General features: G+C 46.6%; 2 protein-coding genes across 2 annotated transcripts; both read right to left on the bottom strand.

Annotated features, from left to right (window-relative positions):
- Positions 1-773: 773 nt before the first annotated feature.
- LOC149343321 (uncharacterized) lies at positions 774-8,398 on the bottom strand. The gene is made up of 5 exons (XM_089542366.1): positions 8,339-8,398; positions 7,983-8,166; positions 7,087-7,273; positions 5,893-6,091; positions 774-1,085 (listed from the first exon to the last, which is right to left on the bottom strand). The coding sequence occupies exons 1-5, from the start codon at positions 8,396-8,398 to the stop codon at positions 774-776; spliced, it is 942 nt and encodes a 313-aa protein (XP_089398492.1).
- Positions 8,399-9,675: 1,277 nt separating this feature from the next.
- On the bottom strand, positions 9,676-19,482 carry LOC149343320 (uncharacterized). Its single transcript, XM_089542364.1, has 4 exons — positions 19,452-19,482; positions 17,395-17,562; positions 12,331-12,688; positions 9,676-10,027 (listed from the first exon to the last, which is right to left on the bottom strand). The coding sequence occupies exons 1-4, from the start codon at positions 19,480-19,482 to the stop codon at positions 9,676-9,678; spliced, it is 909 nt and encodes a 302-aa protein (XP_089398490.1).
- Between the last annotated feature and the right edge of the window lie 518 nt (positions 19,483-20,000).

Here is a 20,000-nt window from a genome sequence, read left to right as displayed (position 1 = left end):
CTAAACGTTATTACTACATCAAGGAATGACGTATATTGCGCCTAAAAATTGCGAAAAATTGTTCCTGGTTCACTGCGCGGAGAAAAATGGAAGAGTAGCTTGTGTATACAGCTGGAATGCTAGCCTAAAGCGCTTGCTGTTGTTGCAAGAAGCCAATAAGGCATTGAAGGTCGATAGCCGCTGTTTTTTGGACACCAGTAACGCAGACGAGACCCAGATACGACCCATCTACCCCCCTTTCCAAAAAAAACAAGAAAAACAAAAACAAAGCTACGGTCTCCCTCGAAGCGAACGCGTGCAATCCCTTACACAACACTATGTTGGAGTAAGTCGCTACCCAAAAGGCATCAGTTAGAGTTAGAAAACTCCAAGTCAGTTATGAATCTATATATTTGAACGTCTTTTTGTTCTTACTTGAAGTTTAAACACAATCTTTGAAAACACAATACTGACAACTACATGTAAGTTTGCAGCAACTGGTGTGTATTGCAAAAAATGCAGCAGCTGTTAGTAGCAGCATTTTACACTACGCTTAAATGAGCGATGACTTCCAATTCCTTTAACATTCCCATAACACAGCTTTGGTTAAATCCTCGGAGAAATTTTCGCAGCACTTAACCACGCTCTACGTTGAGTTGTCGCACTCCGTAATCGGCGCTGCCTACAGGTACCACAGACCCACGGGTATGGAAGTACGTGGTGGAGGCCTATACACGATCGTCACGCACACGGAGGCGCCTTTAATGCGACTTCCGACGGTGCCGGTCCCGAGCCTAGCTGGTGGCGTATATCTTGGTGAAATCCCCGTTCCTGGAGGGCCACCGGAAGAGCGTCTTGATGGTCGATGACACCTTGAGGCCCAACTTCTTCTCGAAGTAGGCGTCCTCGGTGTCGCGCATCTGCACGAAAGTGATGACGCGAGACACATCACGCAGCAGGTGGGCCAGGAGCGCCTCGGCGATGTCCTCGGAGTCGGCGAAGATGCCTCGCACGATGCGTCCTCCGTAGATGTCGCTTGTCGCGAACCCGTAGCCGCACACCCGCTTCGCGCCGCGCCTGGCAACGGCAGTACTGGCGTCTGGCTCCTGCGAAGCGCGTTGCATCTCAATTCATGCTTTTCTGTGGTGAAGCCCGCTCTCACGAAACCAAGACACTGCTACGCGCTGCCGGATGCTCCGGATGCTGAAAAAATGCGTGGTATTTATAGAGGCCATACCTTGGGATTTTCGCGCTGGACACCTGTGGTCCGTTCTCCACCCTATGGTGTGGAGAATGGACCTCGAATGGGGGGGGGGGGGGGGGGGGGGGGCCTCGATAGAACGGAAAAGGGGTGAGCTTTGTCAATCGAGACGGAAGGCTGGAAGGTAAGGCTAATAATATGAGAGATGAACTTATTGAGAAGGCGAATGGGGTCATTGAGAGGGCGGGAATAATTAAATGCATAGAGAGCCGAATATGTTAACATTGGGGGAGGGGGAATGAGCCGCGAGCGAGGGAATGACAATGTTTGTGGGCTGTTGTTCTGCGATTGTGGCTATTCAGGTTACGTTCCCTTAATGGACGCTTGGCAGCAAGGTGAAGGAAGGTTAAACTAATTCCACTGCGTATAAAAATGCCTATTAATACTAAAGTTTTACTTATAGGCGCGTCTGCTGTAGGCCTTATAAATGCGATGGATTTAGTGCACCTGTGGGCGATAAAGAAAGAGAACGGGTTTTCACTTGCCGAAAAAGAGCTCATACGCCAACTCTCATGCAATCAATATGTAAGGTAATAACCAATACCGCCGATACGCGGCCATTAAGACGCGCAGTCGTTTTTTCCACAGAAATAATGCTAAACGGTCGACCTCTTCTTTAGCACGATAAAGGGTGAATTTAAGAGAGGCAAGTGGCAAACTGAAAAACATACGACGATAGAAAGACGCAGGCGTGTAGAGATGTCAAATTCGCTAAAACTGGGCTACTCGCGAACGGAAGTAGGCTCCCTCTTATCCGCTAAAGTAATAATAATAATTTATGCAAGTGCAGCTTTACACTTCTTTTCAGTAGCAGCTGAAAATATTCCCTCGCCTATGATTTTATGATGTCGCTTGAATCCTATTTAATCTGGAAAAAAATATGTGACTCAGACAGAGCTCTTTCCGTGGCTTAAGTATGGTGAAGTAACGCTGCATGAAGTCCCCACGCTTTATCCTGTCGCCAGAAATGGCTGAACAGTAATAGTCACATCGAGGCTGTTTCTCGTAAGGAACATAGGCTCGATGTCGTTGCAGTTAATTAACTTGCTGGTACGTTGTGGTATATTATGGGCGGATTGTAGAAAATATTTTTTACTATTACTGTTCCAGTCGATTCCCTGCCTATTCTAAAACCTCTCACGGAAGTTTTATTCCGGTATGTAGAATATAAAAAGGGAAATTTGAGTTTGTTGAAGGGCTGGTGGCGGCCGCGCCACGCTCAGGGTGAACTGCCCTCGAACGACCTTTTCTGAGTGCACTTACGGCACCAGATAGGAGCTGATGGAGGAGTGAATGCCCTCTTTCGAAGCGTCGTTTTTCACACATCATAATGCACATGAGTAGAGCCGCAGAGTATATAGAACGTTTCATTCTACTGGAAATAGATTATTACAACAAATTGGTTGAAAAGGTATTCAGAACGGGCTAAGTATAAATTAGTTGTTATTGACAAAGATGCTTGAAAGCTTTAATTGCCGATCCGCATAACCTAACCTCAAATGCGAGTCAGTGCTAGTATTGCACCATTTTTATAATAAATCTATCAAATAAAATGATATGTTTGTATAATAAAGCCTCGGCAAAAGGTAAATTATGCTCGTGTATGATTTTTGAACTTTGGGAGCAAGCTTTGAAAGAAAAACCGTGTTATAAGCAAATATCGGAGCTGCTTTGAAAATATTACTTAAAATGAAATGAAGTTTACCCACTTGGTATTTTCGAGTTAGTGCTTTTCTTTTTCAGTGGTGGCATTTTACAACACCACCCATTCAGGATAACCATTATTCCGATGCAGAACACGAAGCGCATTACTTGAACTCATTTTCTGAACCAAAATTTTGTGAGGACTTCAACTATAGGCTATTTCTATATAATTCTGGCCCTCTCTTTACGCAATATAAAATCCTCCAAATGCGCAGTGACACCACAAACACAAAGTACGACCTTCGAGCAGTAAGTTTTTTATTTCATAGATATAATGAGCGAAATTATTGCTACAGTTGTATAAAAAGTAACTTTCCTAATTCACCAATTACATAAAACCAGAAAAATATTGGTATTTAATAACGTGGCTCATGAAAGCGTCACCCGCTTATGCGCCGTAAAACCCAACAATAATTAAAGAACGGCAGGCCTGCTAAAACACTTTCTCTCTTTTATGCATTTATAATTTACTTAAAAACTAAAATAGAACAGCAAATATTTATAGAAGTGCATAAAGCAGCAATATACGACATCCCTATTAAAGTTCTAAACATCGGACGAACAGTTAAAAACTTCACTTTTTACCTCCGCACCTTCCTTACATCTCTAATGCTTCAAATGCCGACTGTTATATAAATGGTGACAGTAATACGCGAATTTGCCACGTACCTGTATACTGCCGTGTGCGGGAACAAATACACGTCACGTATGATTAGATTCGGTTTAGATCAAGTGAAAACAATGGAAAGAAGGAATCGCGTTCGAAGACAAGTCTTTAACCGGTTGGAGCCCGTTTGCATCCACTAAGGCCAGCAGAAATTTTCAAGGAAATCGGTGTAAAAAATGATCATTGCAAAAGCAAGAAAGGACATATGTGGTTCACTGGCAAAAATTATGAAAAAAGAAATTCGGAAAAGTAAGATGTGTGGCCCAGGATTCAAGGAGAGCAATATCAATACCACTGTGAATAACATAGTGTGGCCGAAAAATTCAGCACCGACCTCTATAGTAGCCGAAATAGTCAGGATGCTAATGATGAAGTTAGCGGTATGAAAGAATCTGACACCTCGCCGTTAACAAAAGAGGAAGCAAAGAAAGCTTTACACGCGATGCAAACAGATAAAGCGGCTGGTGAGGATAAGGTAATTGCAGGTTAATGAAATGATGGTGGGGAGCTTGTGCCTGGAACACAGGGCACGCTGTACTCGTATACACAATGCCTCATGACATCGAGCCGGTCGGAATCTTGCTATAACGCTATTATTAGCTTAATCGATAAGAAAGAGCACATCAAGGACTGAAAAAATTACAGACTAATTAGATTACTTTCTTTTTTGTACAAGGTACTTAATAAGGTCATCGGCAATCAAATCAGATCAACCTTGGACTTCAGTCAACTAAAGCACCAGGCTGGATTTCGGAAAGGCTACTCGATAATAGATCCTATTCACACAATAAAATCGAATTATAGAGAAATGCGCAGAATGTACCTAGCCTCCCTATATATACCTTCATAGATCATGAGAACACATCTTACTCGGTTCGATCCAAAGCAGTAATGCAGGCTTTGCGCAAATCAAGGTGTAGAAAAGGCTTAGGTAAATGTTCTGCAAAAGACCTCCATAGAGGAGTTATAAAATCTCAGTAATTTCTCCAGTACTGTTCACTGCGCGGTTACAGTAGGAATTAACAGATCTGGACTGGGAAGAATTAGGGATTAGAGTTAATGGACAACTCCTTAGTAATCTGCCAGTTACTGGTGACATTGCCTTGCTAAGTAGCCCAGGACACGAACTGCAAGGCATGCTCAGTGACTTTGGAAGGCAAAACAGAATGGAGGGTCCAAGAATTAATATTAAAGTAATATACAACAGTCTCAGAAGAGAACAGTAGTTTAGGATAGACAGCGAAGCGTTTGAAGTCATAAAGGAATACATTTTCTTGGGGCAGGTAGTGACCTCTGATCGTGACCACGAGAGTAAAATAGCTAGGAGAATAAAAATGGAGTGGTAAGCATTTGACAAGTACTCTCAGGTCATGAATTGTAGTTCACCAGTATCCCTCAAGACGAAAGTGCATAACAGCTGTATCTTACTGGAAGTAACCTATAAAGAAGAAACGTGGTGGCTAACTGAAATTGAGAACAGTCCAAGGATCTATGGAAAAGAAAATGATCGGTGTAACGTTAAAAGACATGGAGAGAGCAGAGTGGATGATGAAAACAACACGTGTTAATATCCTAGTCGAAATAAGGAAGAAATAGGCATGGACAGGACATGCAATGCGAAGGTAAGGTCAACGATTGGCTCTTAAGGTAACGGAATGGATTCCAAAAGAAAACCAGCGTAGCAGGGGGTCTCAGAGAATGAAGTCGGCGGATAAAATTAGGAAGTTTGGGGGTAACTTAGGATTTTTCGGAGAGATATGAGAGGTGCCTTTGTCCTGCAGTGGACTTAGTTAAGCTAACGTTGATGATCATTAGCTGCGCTTAGGAACATGCCACGAGGCTTATATGTCTTAAGTGTATCTAACATATGCACAAATCAGCCAATGGTTCTTGTTCTTTCGACAGACACGAAGCTTCTTTCTTTTTTTTTTTTTTTTGGGGGGGGGGGGGGGGCAAGGTCTTTAATTCTGCCGTATACGAGCTGCACACGCCGGTGATGGTGGTGTAAATATACAGGAGAGATTAGCCTTACAGAGGCCTGTCGGCACTGCTCCGCCCGAGACATGTCGAACGAACATCGCATATGTGCTGTAGTATAGTACGGAAGCTTTCGGCATTCTTTTAGTATGGAACCTATCTGTCACGAGCAAATCATAAAACTTGGCAGTTATTTCCCTCCGCTAATTAACAGGCCCTCAAGTGAAAACATATTAAGCGAAACGTGTAAACTCATGGAGGCAACGGGGACTAGCAACGTGGTCGGAAGAGGAGTGCAACGTACGGCAGTCTCGAGCTCGATCAGTTTCTGTCGGCAGCAGCCGAGCACGTGCTCGTCGTATGCCACCACCAGCGGCAGCATCTCCTTGCTGATGGACTCCACGTCGACGCCCGCCACGCTCTGCACCAGCTCCGACGTCTTCGGCTCCCCGGGGCCCAGGCACCTGAACTCGCGGATGTAGACCTGCAGCTTGTGCCGGTCCCTGCGCGTGCGCATTCGCCCGTTGAGAAGCCCGCCCACGTTAACTGCGGTGGCGGTATTCTGTTCCACCCGGAGAAAAAATAAGTGTTGTTTGTGTAGAGAACACCATAACCATGGTTGGGTTTTGCCGGTAATTTAGCGAACGTGTGACCCGACCAAGCCTGTTTCTCCTCTTCTATGAACGAATTGCTGCTGACCTAACGGGGACTTTGGAGGTAACAGAAATATACATGTGACATGCAAATTCCGATCTTCTGTTCTTCAGAGTACAAATACTGAACGAACTGCTTAAACATGCGAACTATTTATGCGCCTCTGTCCGGCCAGGCAACAATGAAATTACGAGCGCCAGGTGAAGAGAAGTCTATGATCAAAAGCTGATAATACTGGCTTGGAACTGCGTTTTAAATGGCAAAATATGCTGTTTGAATTCACCAGGAAATGTGTAAAATTTGCTGTTTTTGTGTTCATTTTCCTTTTGGTGTTATGCCTTATGCTGTAACGTTTTTTTTGTTGTATTGCAGTTTTTGCTAAAATGTAACGCGTCTATTAATGATTGTACCCCCCCTCCCCGCCCTATGTAATACCCTCCTCTGAAGGGCCTTTAGGGGTAATGTGATTAAATAAATAAATAAATAAATAAATAAATAAATAAATAAATAAATAAATAAATAAATAAATAAATAAATAAATAAATAAATAAATAAATAAATAAATAAATAAATAAATAAATAAATAAATAAATAAATAAATAAATAAATAAATAAATAAATAAATAAATAAATAAATAAAGCACATTCTTTACGGAGGATACGGTATGCATTAAGCGTGAGAGGACTTTGCATTTCCCCCTATCGTTCGGTGGCGGAAAGGCCGCGATGATTTTGTGCAATGGTGTGCTGTTCTTACCTTCTTTGCAATCACTCCTTCTTGCCCTTCCCTCTTTTACGCCTACTCCGGTGTGATCACAGCTACAGGAGCACACTGTGCACGCACCTGAATAGGGGCACCTGCGCGGGCAGGCAGTGCAGGTAGATGTTGTGCGTGCCAATGTGCTCCATGGCCGCATCCAAGAGGCGCTTCCCGATGCCCCGGCGCCGCCACTTGGCTGTCACGCCCAGCAGCGCCAGGTATGCCATGTCCGTGCCCACGAAAGGAATGGCGCACACGCCATACAGCTCGCCTGCGTGCGGGTGAGAGATCATCTCATCCTTGGCGGTAGATATTTGGTAGCGTTGGCGTTATTCGCCGCAGCAGAAAGCAAAAAAAAAAAAAAGGAAACGTGATGGGTGGGCTGAGGTTTGCGCTGGTGCGGTGCAAAGATGGACTCGTGAATAGGGAAGGTCAGCAGAGAATAGGGAAGGTCGGGGCCGAGGCTGAGGCACTTAGGTAGTATTAGCAACCGTCGGTACCAAATATGCCAAAATTACAGGCAGAAAAATACAGAGGCGGCAGTTTTCGGGACAGTCCAGAATTGCGTGCAACCTTATACAGTGACTTATGCTCTCAAAACTTCGTTATTCTTCTTAGCTGAGAAGATTTGCACATAAGGCGTCGAAAACAAAGCTCGAAAGTCGTGCTGCCGCAATGCAAACTTACGGAGGTAAACATAGTAGACTCTAATGTTTTAATTTGCTGTTGTAGGCAGCGCAGTTCAAGTTCTGTGGCGTGGTAGCCCAGAAGTACTCGGCATCGACTCAACGTGCCTGTTCTGGTGCCGCTTTCTTTGCAGTATTACACAAAATAAGAATAAAACAGCCTCACAGGACAGAGGGCTGACTGCCCTGCATTCGTATGTACACTAAATGAGTGAATGTTAAGAACGGGTGTGAAATCAGCGTCGTCTGAGGCTTCAAATCAATAACCCGCAGAAATTTGAAAATTCTCCGTACCGTTGTCCGTGATTGCTCCGAAGATGCTACCGGGGTCCACTTTCCAAAGGGTTTCAAGCTGGTGGGTTCCGATGATGAAGCCTATTTCAAGGCGGAGTTCTTTGGTCAGCGGAAGCTCTTCCCACAGCAGTGGACGAATCGTGTATTCCTTCAGGTCCGTGCTGGACACCGCTCGACCTGCGTCCTGTAGAGAATAAATGGAGGCAACGCCTGTAAACGCCTGTCAAGCAAGGCTTGTAGGTCGAGCTGGCGCTATTGAAAGCCGCAGGTGGCGATAAGGCGGTTGAAGCCGAATGAATGACGATACTGGCATAAGACGCCTAGAAAAAACTGTTGACAATGTCAGAAATGCTCACCTTTTGCTGCTGAAGCACGAAGGACGGGGCCTTGCTTTTGCTGTTCGACGCTTCAGACATGGCACTTAGTATGGGCTTCCAAGCGGTGGTTCTTCTTCTTCCCTTTTCAAGCACGATCATGCTCACGCGGGAGCTCGCTGCTCGGATATCATGGAGGTGACTACCGATGCGAGTGTACAAGAAAATAAAAATAGAATTGACAGTGAATGCGGCGTCACGTGAAAAAGAAATCAGAATTATAAAGAACAAAGCTTCAGGGAGTATCACTATATTATTTTCGTTTTATCCGCAAAACAACGTCTTATGCGCGTTAATGACATTCGCTGCCCGCCACAAAAAAAAAAAGGTGGCTTCTATCGTAACGAGCTTAGCATCAGAGAAATTAGGGGCACACATAATAAACACGAAAATAAGTCCGTGTCTCGCAGCCGACATAGCACACGCATATCCTTCAACAATACAAAAATTAATTACGAATCATTTGGGGGCCAACGGAATTTACATTTGGAGCTCACGAAGATGGCAACATGTTTGAACCACTTTTAGCTACACTTGTTTGTAGCTAAAAGGTGGCCGCATCTGGAACAGGACAGCGTTAGGAGAGGTCATTGTCCTATAGTGGGCGTAGTTAGGCTGTTGATAATGATGTTTGTAGCTAACGTTACCTGTGAACATGGGCTAAAGCACAAATCTGTTGAAGAGCAGGAAGGTGCTTCTTTTGTATGGCGGGACCAGTAAATTTTCAGTACTACAAATATTTTACATCGTTCGCATTCACTTTTAAGCAGTTCGCAGCACATATCCAGTTTTATAAAGCCTAGTGCGTTAAAAAAGCAGTGGGGATGCAACCATTTACCCGATTGGCACTCTATAAAGAGGTAGTCAGAGGGACAACGCATGGTGGGCTTAGATTTTATAGCTATTTTTCCCTGCATTTATTTTCGTACATGCAATCGGTGAATTCATGGAAACCATGTATCGTCTTAACGATGTAATAGACAATGTTTTATCAAATGTGTTAGGTGCATTGCGTCCGAGTGCTATCGAACACGGTGGAAAACCTACCTGCCGCTCTAAGTTGTCTCGTTTTGAGGACACAAACTTCGGTGCTCCGCAACTTATTTAAGTAGCCGTAAAAACGCTTGCTTGAAGCGGAATTGCAGATAAGTATTCCATCTAGATTATACCTCTATGTGCGCTTTAAGTTTAAAGATCAGTTCATGCACTCTGACAGCAAGCTTTTTATTTTTTCATGCAGCGACGGGAGGCCACGGAGTCCCGGCGGCTGTCGGTTCACGCGAGCAGCATCTTTCCTCGTTCGTCGAGCGAGCTCTGCTTCAGTAGAAGACGTAGACGCGCGACATGTCGTTGTCGACGCCCCGACGGCGCAGCAGCTTCATCTCGTGGATGGACTTGAGGTTGAACTTCTTGAAGAAGCTGTGCGACTCGTAGCTCTGGATGCAGCCGATGGCCCAGACCCCGTGCGTGGACACCGACGGGAAGTCGCGAAACAGCCGGCCCAGCAGCAGTTCGGCAATGTCGATCGAGTCGGCGCTCAGGTGGCGCACGATGGCGGCGCCGTGCAGGCCCTCGCTGATGAAGCCGTAGCCGCCGATCTGGTTGTCCTCGCGCAGGGCGATGCGCAGCATCGTGTTCTTCTCCTTCAGCATGCGGTCCATGAGCGCAGTCCTGCGCAGTGGCCAACACAGGGGGTCAGGTTCGTGGTACGCTGAATATTGCGGCGGGGCTAGACGACAGCCACGCAGGAGTGACAACACTTCAGTATACATTGAACCACCGACTTTTGCCTACAGACCTTCACGTTACTAGAGCCGTACACAGCTCAAGAACAAAACAGCCTGTTTTGTTTTTGTTCGCATAAACTCAAGGTCCTCACAGATGAGGCATTTCATGACAGGTGGGGTGATAAACAATAAAATAATAAATGCTCAAAACACGGCTAGAGACAATATTTAGGAAATTATACAGGATGTGGCATCGGTCTCAAAATCTAACAAACACTCACAATATAATACTGGGCCAAAATATCAAAATCAAACTGCAGTGAACAAAAATGCACACATGCATGGAGAGCCCGGAAGGAAGTTCTCTGACAGATGATATCTTACGTTGTAAAGTCGCGGTCAGCGGCCTTGCACCTATTATTGCAGGTTGCACCTGCTTGGTGGCTGACCATGACGTCAGGACAATAGGTCGATGCCATTAAAAAATACTGTAATTGTGGGGTTTAACATCCTGATGCGACAAATGGGCTACGAGAGACGCCGCAGTGGAGGGCTCCGGAAATTTCGAACACCTGGGGTTCTTTAACGTGCACTGATATCGCATAGCTTCATGGGCACCATTTGCGTCTCGCTTCCATCCAAACGTGGCCGCCACAGTCGGGATTCAACTGGGGACCTCCGGCTCCGTAGTAAAACACACTAACCACTGAGCCACCGCGGCGGGTGGTGGATGTCATTAGTCGCAGGGCCGAATTCGAGGGTCACCTTCCACTTCAATCTTCAGTTGTATTCGACTTTAGGCCACATTCGCAATGATTTCGTGTACCGGTGATTGGCCTGGTCACTCGGAGGAAGGAGAAGGCTACAGATGTTTTGTCCTCCCTTAGTACTATTTAGAGCGACAGCAGCCCGGGTTCACTTAACTCTCCTTCTCTCTTACCGAACCAACCGGCCGACGCGCACTCCAGACTCCTGGACCTGGAGAGTTCCGACAGGAAGATTCTTATTTCATTCCATTTTGGTAATTAGAACACATCGTGATTGGCTCAAGCGATGCCTCGCCACCGCCTCTGTGACCTTTCAATATTAATGATGGACGATGAGGCCGAAATACAAAACAAGGACCAGGGAGTCGTAATATTATGAGGTACCTAAAAGAAAACGCAGAAATGGGATCTCATAGGTCAGCCGGTGAATAAGACGATCGCTTGGTGAGGAGAGGTCACGTAATTTTCTTTTTCAACAGACATATGCTGTCTCTACTACTGGCATCACCACCTCTCTGTAAACCTCACAAAACCTACCTAATAACCTGGAACTTTCGAACGAATTTCCGATTTAGAATCAGTTACCGACGCCACTGCTGATTTTCATGTCGTTATATATTGCATCATACCAGATTTCACTGACTGGTGACATTTGACGTCAGTAGTAGGGCGTACTTTTTATTATCGAGAGGCTGATTAGAATGTCCTATAGCACGAGGGAAACGTGTTGCGCTGCTCTGAACTCCGCATGACGATGCCCATTGCAATAGCCTCAGCATTATGTCCCCATCACGTTTCTGAGGAGCTCAGAACTCATATTGGCACACATACACTTCAGAACTGTAATGTACAACACCATGCCGAAGGCCGTTTTTTTTACTAGTGGAGCCTTAGATGTACTACCAATCCTTTGTGCTGATTTTGTTTTGTTTATTTTCAATCCTGTTCCGGCCGCTCATCATCACGTGAAGTCTAACACTGCCGTCGCTTTCGCCAGAGGCGGCCAGACGGCATAGTGCATAAGTGTAGAATAAAGCCAAAGGAAAGGAATTGCATAATACTGTCTTTATTCTGCTAGCATGAGGGGCCGAAATCTGATTATAAACTACAAGAGTGGCTAGCTGCAATTAATAGCAACCGCGCTACACGAGAACAGTTGGGCCAAAAATTGAAGGGTAGCAGACTGTCATGCCCCCCGGCGACATTATGATGAACTGCCTTAAACTGTTTAATGAATAGATGTGGATAAGGCCGATAAGTTGCAAGACGCAACCAAGACCGGTTTGGTAAGCTCGTAGGCGGCGCCGCAGTCTTCTAACCTCCTAAAGCTCGCTCACATTCTGATAGGATTTTGAATAGCAGTTTCGCAACAGGTATGGAAAGTAACTTTAAGAAAGAACTAAAGTATGCGACAGCGGCGGTACCTCACGACATGGCACAGCAACAGTCTAAAAGGCATCAGTTGTTTCGAGAGGCCCACCTGTTGAAGCCTACGATGTCGGTGTCGTACTCGAAGAGCAGCTCGCGGACGCCGCGCTCGCTCTCCATGACGCGCACGCCGGGCAGCGAGGTGATGACGCCCGTGAGGCGCGGGACGGCGGGCCCCAGGATCTGGAAGAGGCGCGAGCTGACGTTGAACTGGTACTTGTTGAGGTAGATGTGCTCGTGCTCGGGGATGCACAGCGTGTACGCGTTGTTGTCGCCGATGTGCTCCATGGCGCGGTCGGCCAGCTGCGTGCCCAGCCCCTGGTTGCGGTACGGCTGCATCAGGCCGTGCAGCCACAGCTTGGCCATGCCCTCGCCCACGAAGGGCGCGCAGCACGAGCCGATCACCTCGCCTGCGCGCACAAGCGAAACGCGGGATGCGTGGGCTTAGGTATTTCGTAGAAACAGGCAGATTTACTCATGAGTGCATCGTCGCGGAATGTACGAAGCGAAATGGTTACAGTGGAGCCCACTTACAACTGCCACAGTTTTTAAAAAAACTCGGTTGTTACGAGCGAGGGCAATGTTACCTTCAAAATATGTATTAGGGAATAGGCACTGGGTGTTGGATGAAACGAAAAACTGTGACTGCGCCACTCGGATTCAGTGGATGAGTAGGCGCCATAAAATCGCCCCATACAGCAAGAAACCTTGCGCTTCATGCATGTGCGGAGACCAAGGAGTGTGTCCCGGCTCCGGTAATATAGGTACGGAATGAACATGAGGACAGAAAAAAAAGTAGTAAACGGCTGCATAGAGACTGCAGGTAACCAATCTGCCGAGGTCGCGCCGACGGGCTGAATAGTCGACGAGTGCGTGTGGGGTTTGCCGGCTGGCCAAAGCGCCGAAAGTAAAAAGATAAATGCGCTGAATGCGAAACAAGAACAGGGTTGAAAGCGAAGCTAATGGGCCTCTAGATCGATGGGTCCTGCTACTGGGCATGGCCGGTGATTAACTAACAGCAGCTATTCTATATGTTTGGATAGTGATCACTAGGTGAACATTTGTGGCCAGTCACTGGCATGTGTCGCCTGCTTAATCAACTCTCCATCTGCGTGTCTTCCACGTGCACTCAGCATGCACACAGCCAACAGTGCAGTTGATACCAGTGCACTTGATACACGTTCGGTGCGCACGTGCACTACGCTAGTTTCTTCGCCGAATGGGCCCAGGAGCGACAGATGATGATAAGACATCTGTATTTGTGGGAGCTAGCCGGACCTGACGTCCCTTGGCTTGAACTGAACACAAATTACGAGCAATGCCCGACTGATAGGAATCTGATGATGACAATGACAAGAAGGCAGACCTCCTACCAGCTGCGGTCAACGCTTTAACAGCGATTGGTGATAACTCGTCCCTGGTATGGATTGTTAGCAGCATCAAAGGTCTCGTTGAGAGGCCCTTGGCAGCGGTGGAGAGCTTAGAAAGTATTTTCATAGGGTCTGCTTTGAAGACGCCAGACCACATAACGCAGTTTTTTCTTCGTTTTGTTTAAAGTTGTATTTTTTGTTGTAGAATGGAAAGTCAATTAACTGCGAATTTGGACACAACAAACCCAATCCGCGAGACCGCCAGGTTTAATATAAATGGACTCAACGGTTATTTATTATTTATAATATTTATCATTTACCTGTGCCGCCCCATGGGGCATAATGGCAGGGGCATTAAAAATGTTAGTTTCTGTGCAGAATCAATAAATCACTTAAAGGATGGTGTAACATGCAAGCAGTAAGAGAACACGAATTAATGATACCTTAACTGGAATAAAAAACAGGCGCATGGACAGAGCATGAACTGCAAAGAGAAGATAACCATGGGTCTTTGGGTGGGTTCCGAAGGAAGGCAAACGTAGCAGCGGGCGCCAAATAGTAAGCCGGGCGGATGAGATCAGGAAGCTTCAAGTGGTGTATTGTGGCCGCAGCTGGCGCACGGTAGGATTAATTGGAGGTAGATGGCTGAAGCTTTTGTACTGCACTGGGCAATGTCAGGCCGATGATGCCGCTGCTATGAAGATGGCATCGTGGTTGGGACTTGTTTGTTTTTGAACCCACGCATCTGAGCCTGAGAATGAAGGAGTTTAAGCGAATACGAATCATTGTGGGTCTGAGTGTTAGCCATCCATGTGTCTGACTCTGCTCAGTGCGTATGCGCAGGATATTTCCAAACCATCAGCGGCTTCTGTGTCGCGTCGCGCAGTGCAACGTAGCATACCGCTTCGGACGGAACGAAGGTTCCCAGCGCGTTGGAGTTATGGCGCTCGACTGCTAAGGCCGATATAGGAGTGTACCGGCAACGAAGACGGTATTTCGATGAAGGATATGAACTTAGTGAAGTCAGGAGGAGTGACGACGCATTCGCAGTGTTAAAAGAGCACGCATATATTATATTATGTGGGTTAGAAGAAAGAATAAAATATGGTGCGGAACTTTTGATTACTGAAAAGACAGCTGGCAACTTCGACTAATTATTCATCGTTAACGAGTGAGTAGCAGTCCCCTTTATTAAACTGACAAAATGTATGAATTAAAGGCCGAGCACACATATGCAAGAACGTTCAGTGGGAAACTATGGCATTTAGATGGCGAAGAATAGCAATGGAAAATTATCAATGAGATCTGTAGAAAGAAATCATCTACGAATCATTAATACACTTGTCCACAAATACATTTATGGGAAGAAGGCATGGAAAAGACTGACAAGGGAGTATAAAAATGAATTAGTCTTTACAATGTGCGCCCAAACGGGTATCATGCAGGACGTGCAGGAGATAGAAAAAAACTGAGGCATAGCGATAATAACATTTTCAGGTCTAGAAATCTCATGCACATGATAAGGGAGCGTAGAGATAAGGTTAGGAAGAAGCTATAAATGAGTTATTAATAAACGGGAAAGTGCACCGGTTCAAGATCTAGCTCAACAGATATTACGTTTTAATCGAGGAAGAGGACCATAGCAGAGATATGGTGGCTGACAAAACCTCGCAAAAATAATCTCGGAGTGCTGTTTTGAAGTTGGAGGTAGGGATGCTTGGTAAGACACTCGCTGCCTTTCTCAGGAAAGAAATGATTTAAGAAGCGCCAGAGTACGGCAGTGTCGAACCCCGCAGATAAGACAGAACTAACAATACTGAAAACTTATTACCCGGGAGGTAACACAAGGAAGATTAATATGAAGAAGGCTATGCAAGCACCAAAAACGAAGGAAGCCTTATATACATTTTTATTTACATCTACTGTAGGTTCTGCGGGAATATTACAGGCGTAGGAAAGGAAAAAAAGTGTCAGCGGAATTGCTACTAAGACAGCAGGATACGAAATGCAGACCCAAATATTACGCAGTAAGAAATATAACACACGACATAGAAATTTACAATCCCCTGCCGCTATATAAACTGTGTGTATGAGCTGTCAAGTGTTCTAAGGATTGAAGTCTCATTTAAAACCAGATGCCGCGGCTATAAAAACATCAGTCAGCAGTGCTCGCAGCTAAGAGCTAAATACCTGTGCCTGTGGTAGCGTTTAGGTGGCCTGAGGCTTAGTAGAACCGGACACTGTTTCCTCGTGAGGAAACCTTGGAGAGAACTACTACTACAGTTAAACGTTCACTGGGCCCGATTCCAGTGCTATCGTAAGTTTGGCGTGCCGGCAACGCGCGTGATGTGCGAGTGCGGGTGTACGCGCGCGCCGAAGGCTCTCGGGAGCACATTCTAAACAGAAAGGAGTAAAAAGGGAGTAAGATGTCCTCTGGCTCACTCCTTTCTATAAAAGGGTGTGCGGTAGAGGACAGCTTACTGCCTTTTATTGCGAAGCAATACTACTTTAGCTACCACCTCAGCCCGTTCCAGCGCGAGGCGGTGGTAGGCACCACTTGACCTTTGGCATGACGTCATACCATCTGTGTAAAAACGGGGCCCCATCTCGCGCCGTCGCAGCGCGAGGCTGGTAGGCACCAACGGCGGCCTAACTCCCGCTCCTCTCACCAGGGGCGCCGCGCGCGGAGTGACGTCATACCATCTGTGTAAAAAAAACGGGGCCTCATCTCGCGCCGTCGCAGCGCGAGGCTGGTGGGCACCAACGCCGGTTCGCTCCTCTCGTCAAGCCTGTCAGATGCCGCCTCAAGCAAGCAAGACACTTCGGCAGAATGCAAAGCGGAAGCATCAGCGAGCTACGGAGACGGCAGAAGAACGAGAACAACGACTTTCCAAGCGGCGTGCTCAATATGCAGCCCGACGAAAACGGTCAGCGTCTTCGGTAGAAACAACGTCAGAAGCAAGAGAAGTTACGAGTTTGGCCGACAGTGAGGAATGTGCATCTGTTTCCAGTACTATGCGTCATTAGCCGTGTCAGTACATGGGAAACCAATAAAATAGCGGAACCTATCGTATTGCTTCGCAATTACCAGACTTAACCAAGCTAAGCCACAGCCAGTTTTTTTTACTCCGTGTTCAGAGTGTAGAGGCGACAAGGAATGCGTTGTAGGGTAAGGCGACGAGCGTGATAAGCGGGAGGCGCTTGAAACTCGTTTTACTTTACATTATTATTTTTTTTTGCGGTATGGCTTGATGTCGAAAAGAGGAGCATCGCCTGTTGCTGAAGCGAGTGTTGTCGATGGCCGCTGCATGAATTGGGATGGACGCGCCTCTTCTGTGGGCAAGGTTTCGCATGAGTAAACGCGACGCACGTTGCCCCCCACACTAGGATGTGCCACGCTAAACGACGGCTTTTCTAAATGAGCGCGAAGTTGTTTCGGGCCTGCTTTGTGAGAACCTCCGTTGGAAGGGGGGGACACCTTACTTTCTGTTTCCGAACTGCTTTGTTTCACCCTGAATATACCGGCACCACATTTGGTTTCTTAAGTATGGTCTGTCCATAGTCGGTCGAGTGCCTGGTCTCTACCCCTCCAGACTAGAAGTCTAGAACTTGAGCTTAGATTATGCAGAGTTCAGCTTGCATAATGACTGTGTGAAGCGCACTGGCGAATCGAGGAAAATGATAAGCCAGTACTCCGGAGCTTGAAGGCTGCTCCCAAAGGAAACAGGGAACGGCCTTTCTCTCACCGTCATCGGCGACGGCCGCTATGACGCCGGCCCGGTCGCACTTCCAAATGGAGTCGATGAGATCGGCGCTGACCATGAAGCCGATGGACTTCCACAGCTTCACCAGCAGCGGGAGCTCGTCGTACTGCAGCTCCCGGATGGTGTACTTCCGGTCCTTCAGGTTCATCGCTGCACGCAAAGCCCGCACCTCTCGCACATATTTTAACAACAGGATTCTTGGAGGCTCGCTACCCAGCAACGTAGCCACCCCACGTTGTGTGTGGCTTTGCTCGCCACCTGAAGACCGGGCGCCATGATGGAGGAACATGCATAACTTCCACTCTGCCGACTTGTGACTTGAGCATGTGGGGATACAATGAACACGTGGCAATACGCTTGAACATGTGTCGATACTTCAGCATGTAGATTAAGTAAGCGCAAAGACTTTCACCATGGTGCTAATTCAGCGACATGGAGGCTACTGCGACGTCGGTACAGGCCTTCCACTAATTGCCAGGGGTTGCCGCTGTAGAAATGGTTAAAGTAAAACAGAACAGACGTACGGGCTCCGGATAAGAAGGTAGGTGTAGTGGGGCTGTAATATGAAGTCTGAGAAGATAGGCCTCGGTTGTACGACTAAGGTTAGGTTTCACGAGTTTGATCTGCATAGGTAATGCCAATAGACTATTCTTAGCACTTGCAGGCAGGATAAAAAAGTATTCACTCCGTTCCAGCAGTCCGCATTTATCAATATTAAAGCTGCCATCTAATCAGACTAACTCCGCAGTGTCTCCGCAGATGACCCACTAAGAAAGTGAGAAGCGATGCAAAGCCGCATGAGAATGACTGAGCTCCTTATTCACTGAAGGGATCGGGTGTGCACAGATAAACTTGCTGGTGCCATTGCATGAATGAGCGCCATCAAGCTGCGCTCTGCAATAAATCGGAGCATGTGTGCGGAAATTAAAGTAAATAATGCGAAAGAACATATTCTGAAAAATTTCGGGTTATTCCTTTACTCTGACGGTGGCCTCAATTTTCGTACTGTTCACACATTGGTGTCAGAGCTGAGAACGAACGTACCTTATTGTCTTGTCCCTTCACATAAGCCTACGTCCCCACCACATGAATGTTCGTTTCTCTGTATGCAAACTAAGAGAGCTACACTGATAATGAGCCCGTGCGCTCACCAGATACAGCCTCAGTTTGGGCTTCAGGTTTCAGTAGAAGAGCTTGAAAGCAATTGCTTGCGCCTTAAAGACGCATTTTCGTCACATATGCGACTTGTCGCAGTTATTTTATTGATTCTGACAAGGTGCAGTGAGTGTGGGACAAAGCATGCATAATATAAAAATTTATTGCAACGATAGTCCGCGCACCTGGCGCGCGAAAACCATAATCGGCACAAAGGTACCCGCGCAAACACGAATACATCTGATTGTGGCCGCTCGTCCATTGGTAATGTGTTTGCCCTTTTGTGTGTGTCCTGCCCCGTTCTGCTTTCCTTCTTATCCGCTAGTGTATCTACAGCAACCTATGAGGTGCAACTAAATAAACAGGGACTGCTTTCAAAAATAGCGCGTTTGTTACAGCATATATAGGTCGCGTAAGTACGAGTACAAAATACGTTGAAATATCTAAGCAGTGTGTTCTGCGGTTGCGCTGGTTCGAGGCGTATTGCGTTCACGAGCCATCGTTTGTCGACGACACTTAACACTTCAAATTATATGCACTAGGAAGTGAGACCAAATTAATTTGCGCTAAGGTGCCTTGCGAAATGCAGTTATAGGCCTAAGGCTGTTTTATTCCTCCATCTCTTCCTCTTCTTACAAATAGACAAAAAAGCATGAACTTCGCTATTAGTTATTCTTGAGAATAGAAGCAGCTGATAAAACATGAGAAAGCGCTGAGAGGCGCCTAATGTCCGGCGACGCATAACCGCAGCAAGAGCATCACAACTTTGAGACATCGGCGCAGGGTGCCGGCGGAGACTAGTGTAGCGACTTCACTGCGCTGCGCAGGTGCTCGGTAATTGCCTAATTGTAAAAACGTCTTCTGCCTCCGGCACAGTTACTCACCGTTCTTTATAAATACCGCTTCCTCAGCCATTTTCTTCTTGGGCTCCTCGGACTCGTTCGAAATGCTACTGGGCCTGCACGGTCGCAACTGCCGAGCGCGAGCACTTCTTCTTCATCCGATTCCCTCGTGCCGCATGTCCCCGTCACGGGGTATGTACTGCGAAGCCTTGCAACTCGAATGGATAAACTAGCACATTATTGTGCGCTTACTCTTTTATGCAGCACTGCAGGAATCTACAAAAAAAAAAAAATGGCAGGGATGCTTAAACTCCAGGTTATGTGCGTGACGCGATAGCTTTAATGGGTTAACGCCCATTTATGCGGAAGTTGTCACTGTCTACATTCGTAGATCTCTGGCAGTCCTCATACCACTCCTGGCGGCAGTGGTGCAGCGGTTAAGCGATGCGCCACTGCCCTGGGATAGCAGGTGCTGCCATCGGTGGGGCTTGTGAGATCCGGATTGCTCTTGCCGAGCAACTTCTAGCGACCAATCAATAATTTAACCTCTACCTGGTCTGGCAACCAGGGTGGCCACCCTACTTCGACCCA

The sequence above is a fragment of the Amblyomma mixtum genome, chromosome 5 (genome assembly GCF_055824585.1).
Source record: "Amblyomma mixtum isolate Tamu chromosome 5, ASM5582458v1, whole genome shotgun sequence".
NCBI lineage: Eukaryota > Metazoa > Arthropoda > Arachnida > Ixodida > Ixodidae > Amblyomma > Amblyomma mixtum.
Note: the sequence above shows the minus strand (reverse complement) of the source record. Positions and strands in the feature narration are given on the sequence as shown.

Coding starts and splice junctions, on each gene's coding strand:
- LOC149343320 (XM_089542364.1), bottom strand. CDS start 19,482: ATGGCTGAGGAAGCGGTATTTATAAAGAACG. Junction 12,689..17,394: donor AGCGGCCGTCGCCGATGACG/GTGAGAGAAAGG, acceptor TTGTGCGCGCAG/GCGAGGTGATCGGCTCGTGC. Junction 10,028..12,330: donor GACATCGTAGGCTTCAACAG/GTGGGCCTCTCG, acceptor GCCACTGCGCAG/GACTGCGCTCATGGACCGCA.
- LOC149343321 (XM_089542366.1), bottom strand. CDS start 8,398: ATGTCTGAAGCGTCGAACAGCAAAAGCAAGGCCCCGTCCTTCGTGCTT. Junction 8,167..8,338: donor TCGTGCTTCAGCAGCAAAAG/GTGAGCATTTCT, acceptor TATTCTCTACAG/GACGCAGGTCGAGCGGTGTC. Junction 7,274..7,982: donor CGGAGCAATCACGGACAACG/GTACGGAGAATT, acceptor ACCCGCACGCAG/GCGAGCTGTATGGCGTGTGC.